This window comes from Loxodonta africana, chromosome 18, assembly GCF_030014295.1.
Source record: "Loxodonta africana isolate mLoxAfr1 chromosome 18, mLoxAfr1.hap2, whole genome shotgun sequence".
In the NCBI taxonomy this organism is placed as follows: domain Eukaryota; kingdom Metazoa; phylum Chordata; class Mammalia; order Proboscidea; family Elephantidae; genus Loxodonta; species Loxodonta africana.
In genome coordinates this window covers 70018935-70027882 of record NC_087359.1, presented here as the reverse complement: position 1 = coordinate 70027882, position 8948 = coordinate 70018935, and the positions used below count along the sequence as shown (strand labels likewise).

General features: G+C 53.3%; 1 protein-coding gene across 3 annotated transcripts; it reads left to right on the top strand.

Moving 5' to 3' along the window:
- Positions 1-3262: 3262 nt before the first annotated feature.
- On the top strand, positions 3263-8674 carry TMEM256 (transmembrane protein 256). Of its 3 annotated transcripts, none has more exons than XM_064271712.1 (4): positions 3263-3361; positions 3831-3862; positions 4139-4219; positions 4320-4553. In XM_064271712.1, exons 1-4 carry the CDS (start codon positions 3334-3336, stop codon positions 4461-4463), a joined length of 285 nt encoding a protein of 94 aa, XP_064127782.1. In that variant the 5' UTR covers positions 3263-3333; the 3' UTR covers positions 4464-4553. The 3 variants fall into 3 exon arrangements, with proteins under 3 accessions (XP_064127782.1, XP_064127783.1, XP_003416941.1); XM_064271713.1 differs by lacking the exons at positions 3263-3361; positions 4320-4553 and adding exons at positions 3403-3532; positions 4887-8674; XM_003416893.4 differs by lacking the exon at positions 3263-3361 and adding an exon at positions 3405-3532.
- Positions 8675-8948: the final 274 nt, after the last annotated feature.

The window sequence follows — 8948 nt, the reverse complement described above, 5'->3', positions numbered from 1 at the left end:
GGGTTTGTTTGTATGTGTTAATTACTCCTGAGCTGTAATTTCTTGGTGCTGAACCCCCACCCCAGGCCAGGCTCAGGTCTTTCTTGGGACTGCACAAACCCAGCACCTTCGCCTCCCTCCAATAACACATTCCCTAAGGATCCGTGGGGTTCCAGGTCCCCTCTCTCTCCAGACCCTCTCCATTTTTTTCCATCAGAACTTGGGGTGCCTTGAGGCAGGAGCCAGAGTAGGGAGAGGGTGTTAGAGGGGCAAATCCAGGGACAGATGCATGTTCCTGTAGCCCGTTGCCGGGCGACAGGATGCTGCCCTGCAATGTTACCCCGGCAACAGGCAGCGGCTTTAACCCTGGAGGGGGGATCTAGATGCAGAGGGGAAGGGGCTGGATTGGCTCTAGGGTCCATTAAGGGCAGGGGCGGGGCAGGGAGCAGAGGCGTGGGTCAGAACACTAGTTTCCCTAAGCTCAGGATAGAGGAGAAGTATATTTGTTGTAGGGGAGGGACATTGGGGGCATAGAGGACCCTAAAAGACCCACCTCTTGCCCCCCTTGTTGGCCAATTGGAGCTTGTCCTTAGTGACCAGGCCTCTGGCTGAGAAGAAGGGGTGCTGAGACGGGCTTGGGGGGGCTCTGCATGAGCCCACCAACTGCCCCCCTCCCACACTCTTGTACAGCTTTGGACCCCGGACACCTCTTCTTCCATGCCCAGCATCTGACCCACGTCCTAGGGGCAGATCTTGGCTTTCTTCTCATCCCATTCCATCCCCTCACCTTCCTTTCCCCTTGCCAGCCCCCCACAGTTGCTGCTCTGATGCCTGGGTGCTCAGGGAAGCACGGTCTGAGAAGAGATTAAGCCAAAGGGGCAGACACCCAGGTCATTTTAGCAAGCCCCCTTGCCCCCCCACTCCAGCAGCCAGAGCTGTTTGCTGACTCGGGGTTTTCAGAGCCAGGCACCAGCCCGCGGGTGGCTCTCTGCAGGTGTCAATTTATTCCAGAGATGAGGACACAGGAATCCTTACCTCACACACCCAGTCATGCCCTCCCCTTTTCAGGTCCTCTTAAGCTCCTGTACCCCTGTCACCTGGAGGGGGCTTGGGCTGGCTCCCCCAGGGTCTCTCTCCCTCTACCAGGCTAGGCTTGGCTTCCTCGGCCTTGCCGCCCCCTCCCTCCAACACCATCAGCCTGTCAGCCCCCTCCCCTAGGTACTTTGGGCCCCTGGCCTACTCCCTGCCAGCATCTCTCATTGCTTCCTTCCCAATGGAGCCCTCCCCCATCTCTCTTCTCTCCATAGCGCTCCCTGGGAGCATCTTTCCTCGGCCTCTTCCAGCTTGCTCCAGCTCTTGCCTTCAGTCTCATTCTTTTTTTTCATCTCTCTTCTACATGTTTCTCCTTGGTGCTTCTCATCTTTCTTTCTCCTCCAAATTCCTTCCCCAAATTTCTCCCTCAAGCCCCTTCTCTCTTTCTTTCCCTATCTCTGTTTCCCCCATTTTCTCTCCCTGATCTCCCCATCTCTGTCTGCCACATCTTGTTCCCCCTCCTTCTCCCCATGCCTCTGGCTTGCTCTCTCCATTCTTCCCCAGGCCTTATTCCCCCAGCCCCAGAGAGTTGAGGGACAGGGGCTCAGGCCGCAGCCCCCCCCACCCCCCCTTCCTGCAGTGGGGGAAATGGCTTGGCCGGGAAGGGGAGAAGGAGGGGGAGGGGGAGATGGGAACACACGGGGTCTGTGGGCCCATTCAAAGGATCATTCATGGACTGAAGAGAGGCAGAGACAAAGAGACCGAGACGCAGAGACACGGCGAGAGCATCCCTAGGCGGAGACACGCAGACGGAGCAGGCTGGGGGAGACCAGGAGCAGGGAGAGAGATGGGGACAGGGAGACCCCAATGGACCACCACGCAGCCCCCACCACCCGGCCCGGCTTAGCTCCTACCTGGCTCAGCCCCGGGGCCGTGGTGCCTCCATCCAGGGTTCCGAGCGGGGGGCGGACAGGCTTCGGGAGGGGGGCGGCGGCGGCCTCTGAGCCCCCGAGGCCCCGCAGGCCCAGCCCCCGCCCGCAGCGCCTCACCCAGCGGGGGAGGGGGATCGCCCCAGCCCCGGGGGGCGGGGCCGGGGCCGGGATCCAGTCGATCCCGGGGGAAAGGATATTAGAGGATGGGATCAGAGGGAACCCGGGAACAGGGAACCCCGCAATGGGGACGACAGAGCGAGGAGGGAGCAAGGGGCAGGACTGGATCAGTGATCCACTGACTCCGTGGGTCAGCTTCGAGGGACCAAGAGACGGTCCAGGCGGAGGATCCTAAGGGATCGGGTGCGGGGAAGAGGAGTCCACGGCAATCCCCAGGGACCAGGGGCCCGGGAGCGCAGAATCCGCGGTGCAGGGGCAAGGATCCAGCCGGAATCCTCGGGGAGGGGGAGGGATCCAGTTGATCCCGAGGGCGGGCGGGAGGGGGAGGTCCGGGGAGTCGGAGGAGGGCGGGAGTAGAGTCGGGAGCCTCGGGGCGAGGGTCTGCGCGGCTTCTAGGAGGGAAGGCGGGCGTGAGGGGAGGTTTCAGGGGATGCTCGATAGCCCGGAGGCCCGAACTCCTGGCTCCGCGCGCCAGGGCCCGCCCGCCCCGCGTCCATCCCAGCCCGAGAGTGATGATCCGCGGGCGGGCGGAGCAGCCGCAGCAGCCCCGCGCGTCACCGCGCGGCCGCCTCCCCCGCCCCCTGCCGAGAGAGCGGCGCACACCCCTCGCTCGCACCGACCAGCCCGCCCGCCCTCCGGAGAGTGGGGGGCGGAGGCGGGGCAGGGGCGGGGGCGGGCGGACGGACGGACAGAGGGCCGGAACGGGAGGGGGCAGAATGCAGACGTCCCCCCCCAGACCTCCCACCCTCGGGGTCCTTGCGGCCTGGGGGAGAGAGGGGTGAAAGATAGGGGGTGGGGCCACACACGGAGAAGGCGGAGCCTTGGCGCTCGGAGGAGGAGCCATCAGGGAAGTGGGCGCGGTTTAGTGGCGACGGGTGGGGCTTCGGTTTCCGTGGGCCGCCTCTTTTTGGGGGGGGCCCGGTTTGAGGCCGAAGAGGAGGAGCCTGTGGGGAAAGGGGCGGAGCGGAACTTTGCGTGGGGACCGGGATCTTTGGAAATTGTTCCGAGCTGGGGGGGGGATTAGAAGAGGCGATCGACTGGGAAAGTGGGCCAATCCATGACGTCAATCGTCTAGTCCGACCCTCAACCCGCCTTCCACCTTTCCGCTACTCTGCTCCTAATTGGTTCTGGTTTCTCCGCCCGCCAGACTTCTTCGCCACTCAGCAGCGGCTTTACAAAGGCTGGAGTACCCGGGTGGGACCTGGACGCTGAAATGAACACGGCCTGGATTGGGCACATGTGTAATTTATTTGCATGGGCGATCGGGATTGGCTGGCCTCTCGGGTGGCCTGGGCGGTGTTCGCCCGGCGCGTGACCATCCACAGCCATGGCCGGGTCGGGGGCTGCTTTTAGGCGCTTGGGTGCCTTGTCTGGAGCCGGGGCCTTAGGCTTGGCCTCCTACGGGGCGCACGGTCAGGGGTCAGGGACTGGAGATGGGATTGTGGGAATCCCTGGAGCGACCTTTGGGGTCTGGTGCAGGGGCGGAGCCTACGGGAAGTGCCCGGTCTCCCATCGACTAGACAGCCGCGGAGACTTAAGCCTTTTTAAGTCCCCCAGCCCGGTCCAGTTGGTTCTCAGAACTGCCCGATGCGTGTTTCCACCAATCAGAAGCCTCTTTTAATTCCCACCTGAGTCCCCCGGGATAGGGGGCGGCTGGGACTGGCGCTAGGACTGGGCGTTCATTCTAACCTTTGCCTCTCCTCTCCACAGGTGCCCAGTTCCGGGATGCCTACGGAAAGGAGGTGAAGTAACTGCGCTGTCCTCCCTTCTGGTTCTACGGGGGCGCGAAGTGTGGGGTGCTGAGGGAAGTGTGTGTGTGGGGAGAGGGGGCGCAGAGCCCAGGTCTCCTGAGCAGCAGGGACTGCAAGCTTGAGGCGTGGGTGCCTGAAGGAGGGACAAGCTGGGACTGCAGGGGTGAGGTGGGGGGGGGGGTGAACTTTTGTCCCGTGTGTTTCCACGGGATCTCAGCCTCCTGCGTTGATTAGGAGGTCCTTCCCACCTTTCTCCTTTTCTTGCAGCTCTTTGACAAGACCAACAAACACCACTTCTTACACAGCCTGGCCTTGTTAGCGGTGCCCCACTGCAGAAAACCCCTCTGGGTAATCTTCCCCCCCTGCCTCACCCTGACCAAGCCCCACCCCCTCCCTCTGAGCTCGCCCTGTTCTTACAAGGCTGTATTTCGCCCTGTGTCTCCTTCAGGCCGGCTTACTGCTCGCCTCTGGAACCACATTATTCTGCACCAGCTTTTACTACCAGGCTCTGAGTGGAGACCCCAGTGCCCAGCCTTTGGCCCCTGTGGGAGGGAGCTTGCTCCTTTTGGGCTGGCTTGCCTTGGCTCTTTGAGCTCCCTCGTGTTTAATTTGTGGGTTTTCTGGGTACTTTTTTGAGAGTTGGGACAGGGAGCGAATTAAAAGAGAAAGGCAAAATAAAGAACTCTGGAGTCTTCCTTTAGCTTCTTGGAGGAGGGTAGGGATTGTCAATCTCTGAACTCCCTCCCTTTCTTAAAACTGAATCCGAGAGCCCTGGGTCTGGGGATTTTGTTCACTTCAAAGTAACTTGTGGGGTTCTTAAACTGGTGAGCATTTGCATCATAAGGAATGTTTGTAAAGAGATTCCTACTGAAGGACTCCTCTGGGCCTGGGAATCTGTATTCTAATAAGCTCAACATGTGGTTCTGATGCCCACTAGAATCTGGTGATTACTGTAGGGTAGTGGATTCACTCCTCTCGTTCCACAAGTTTATTGAACTCCCACCTACTCTGCCAGGTGTACCATGCTGTCCCTGATTGTTCTGGGTCTGATGGGAGAGACAGGCATTCATCAAATTGCTCACATGTACGATGCCCCTAGGAGCCCCTGGCTGGCGCAGATGGCTAAGTGTTGGACTACTAATGAAAGTGTTGGCGGTTCAGACTCACCCAGAGGCACTTCAGAAGTAAGCCCTGGCGATCTGCTTCCGAAAGGTCACAGCCTTGACAACCCTACGGAACAGTGCTACTCTGCGTACATGGGATCGCTATAAGTTGGAATAGACACCACGGCAACTAACAACAGGATGATAATTGTGATAAATATGAAAGCTGGTTGTTAGCTGCTGTCAGGTTGGCCCCTGACTCGTGACGACCCCCGTACACAACAGAACAAAACACAGCCTGGTCCTTCACCATCCTCGTGATCGGTTGTGGATGGGACTGTACTAAAGCTACTAGCTTTTTAAAAATAGGAATTTTCAGTTTCCACTTCTGGAGATTCTGACTCAGTAGTCCTGGGGTGGGTCCTGGGAATTTTAGAACGCTGCACTGGGGGTTCTGATGCACAGCCAGGGCCAGAAATCTCTGTTCTGGGTGACGGAGAGTCTCTGGAAAGTCTTTGGAGGGGGCCAGGGTTTGACATGCTTCGCAAGATTTTCCTAAGCACCTTTGTTTTAATCTGTAGGCTGATTTCAGATAAGGGTGATACTGGAGGCCAGGAAGCTGGCTGGAGTTGAAGACAGCTTTTTGTTTGTACCTTCTTTGTCTCAGTATTCACAGGATGATGGTGTTGGCTGCAGTTGATTTGGCCCCCAATTCATGGCCATATACAACAGCATCCGGCCAGGGTGAGCCATAGGGTTTCCGTTGGCTGATTTTCAGAAGTAGGTTTCCAGTCCTTTCTTCCTAGTCCATCTTAGTCTAGAGACTCCACTGAAACATGTTCAGCATCACAGTGACACGCAAGCTTCCACTGACGGGTGGTGGCTCTGCTTGAGGTAAATTGTATGGGAATCAAACTCTGGTCACTGGCATAAACCCAAACCAAACCCACTGCCGTTGAGTCGATTCCGAATCGTAGTGACCCTATAGGACAGAGTAGAACTGCCCCATAGAGTTTCCCGGAGTGCCTGGTGGATTTGAACTGCCGAACTCTTGGTTAGCAGCTGTAGCATTTAACCACTACGCCACCAGGGTCACTGGCATAGGAGGAGAGAATTCTACCACTGAACTACCACTGCCCTCACTTACAGGAATAAGCCTATTGAAATAGCTGTGCCCGGGGGGAAGACAGAGGGAGGCCCCACAGGGAAATGGAACAATACTGCTGCAAGGGACATTCCAAAGGATCAGGAACAAGACTTGATGTTTGGGCGTGGAATTAAAGATGATTCCAGTCTATTGGATAGTTTAAGAAGAATAAGTTATAGGTGCATAGAAAACAAAATAAATGGAAAAAATGAGACAGTTACTCAATGAGAAGCAGAAAATTATACAAGAAATAAAATATAATCATAGTACATTAATTGGCTCAGCACTGAACAATATTTGAGCAATTTATATTGTCGTTTTAACATAAACAATAGGGATTTAACAAAAAATTGTTATATATAGGGAAATGGGGCAGGGAGAGAAACAGAAACTGCGTGAGTGGTGTAAGTTCTAAATCCTCATGTTACATGATAGGAAGATAGGAAAGATCTTAAAGTGCTAAATGGAAAGATACGGAGATAAATTGAAGAAAGAGCAGTTAAGAGCTGAAACCGGAAATGAGGGTGGGGTGGGGCGGTGGAGTGGGGTAGTTTTGTTTGTATTAGAAGCCAAATGCATCTTTTTTTAAGTGATGTGATGTGCTTGTAATACTGTAATAAAACTAAAAACTTTTTTAAATCTATTTTTTTTTTTAAGTTTATGGCTGCAAGACAAATGAGAGGAATAGGTGGCAGTGGCAGAAATGGAAAAGGGGAGAAATTATGGAGGAAAAGAAAGATATTTGACTTTCAATCAAATGTAGCAAATATGTATTGTGTGTACTCCTAAATGCTATGTCCTGTGGAGGCTGCAGGACTGCCCTCAAGCACCTTTGGCTGTAGAAGTGAGAGGTGAGGCAGGGAGATGTTAAGGCAGGAAGGACAGGAGGAGTGCCATTAGCTACAACATATTTTGGGGTTCAAAGCAGGAACAGAACATTGTGTATTGGGGATCAGAAAATGTTTCATAGAGCTTAAGTTGATCCTTGAAGGAGGTCTGTTGTGTGCAGGAAACAGTGAACAAAAAGACAGAGGCAGGGAGGTAAGGAGTTTAAAAAAAAAAAAAAAAGGAGTTTAGGGCAGCACAAATCCCCGTTCCATTGTGGGCTGAGTTTCTGAATTGAGCGGGAAAGGACTGAAAAAAGGTGAAAAGACAGGCTGGAGTAGCACCCCCTATGTGTGGAGAACTGGGAGATGTTTGTTGTTAGCAGCCATCAAATAAGCCCCCAACTCATGGTGATGCCAAGCACAATGGAATGAGATGTTGCCCAGTCCTGTGCCATCCCGGTGATAGGTTGTGGATTGCACTACTGATCCATACGGCTTTCACTGATTTTTTTTCAGAAGTAGATTGCAACTTCTGGTGACCCCATGCACAATAGAACAAAATGCTGCTTGGGCACAACATAGTTCATAAAGATAACATTCTGCATCCTACCAAGGCGAGTAGCGTCTGGGGTCTTAAAAGCTTGTAAGCAGCCGTCTAAGACACAGCTATTGGTCTCTTCATTTTGGGAGCAAGGGAGAGCAAAGAAAACCAAAGACGCAAGAAAGCTATTAGTCCAAAGGGCTAATGGCCCACATGAACCACAGCCTCTACTAGCCTAGAGGCTAGATGAACTAGATGGTGCCCGGCTACCACCACCAACCACTCTGGCCAGGATCACAATAGAGATCCAGGTTAGAATGGGAGAAAAATATAGAGAAAAAAATCGAAGTTTCAGAAAAGACAAGACTTAATGGTCAGATAGAGACCAGAGGAACCCCTGAGACTATAGCCCTAAGATACCCACCTAACTTTTTGAAGTCACTTCAAAAATTGAAATTAACTGAAGCCACTTCCAGAGATCACCTTTCAGCCAAATAATATACAGGCCCAATGAGTAGACAATAACACTCATGTGCTCCTTAGAACAATCAACTATACGAGACCAAGGGGGCAGCATTTGCCCAAAAGCAAAGAGGAGACGGTAGGAAGGGGCAGGAAACTAAACAAATGGAAACGGAACCCAGGGTGGAAATGAGGAGAGTGCTGACACATTGTGTAGATAGTGGCCAATGTCATGGAAAACTTGTGTATGAGTTGTCATGGATTGAATGGTGTCCCCCGGAAATATGTGTCAACTTGGCTAGGCCATGATTCCCAGTATTATGTGATTGTCCACCATTTTGTCATCTGATGGGATTTTCCTCTGTGTTGTAAATCCTACCTCTATGATGTTAATGAGGTGGAATTAATGGCAGTTATGTTAATGAGGCAGGGCTCAGTCCACAAGATTAGGTTGTGTTTTAAGTCAATCCCTTTTGAGATATAAAAGAGAGAAGCCAGCAGAGAGACTCTGGGATCTCATACCACCAAGAAGGCAGAGCCAGGAGCGTGCATCCTTTGGATCTGGGGTCCCTGCACTGAGACGCTCCTAGACCAGGTGAAAATTGATGACAAGGACCTTCTTCCAGAGCCGACAGAGAGAAAGCCTTCCCCTGGAGCTGGCACCCTGAATTCGGACTTCTGGCCTCTTAAACTGAGAGAATAAATTTCTGTTTGTTAAAGCCATCCACTTGTGACATTTCTGTTATAGCAGCACTAGATGACTAAGACAGGAGCGAAACTGATTTGATATGTAAACTTTCACCTAAAGCGCAATAAAATGTTAAAAAAAAAAACAAACTATGACTGGAATTTCCTTAATTTGATAGAGGCATCTATAAAACACCTAGCACTAACAATATCCTACTTAATCGTGAAACACTGAATGCTTTCCACTAAGATCAATTACAAGACAAGGATGTCCATCTCATGACTTATAACCAGTATTGTACAAGAAGCT

Excerpts from the sequence above, each read along its gene's own strand:
- TMEM256 (XM_003416893.4), top strand. The coding sequence starts at position 3,448 with ATGGCCGGGTCGGGGGCTGCTTTTAGGCGCTTGGGTGCCTTGTCTGGA. Across the intron at positions 3,533-3,830 it reads GGCCTCCTACGGGGCGCACG|GTGCCCAGTTCCGGGATGCC; the intron begins GTCAGGGGTCAG and ends TCCTCTCCACAG. Across the intron at positions 4,220-4,319 it reads ACTGCAGAAAACCCCTCTGG|GCCGGCTTACTGCTCGCCTC; the intron begins GTAATCTTCCCC and ends TGTCTCCTTCAG.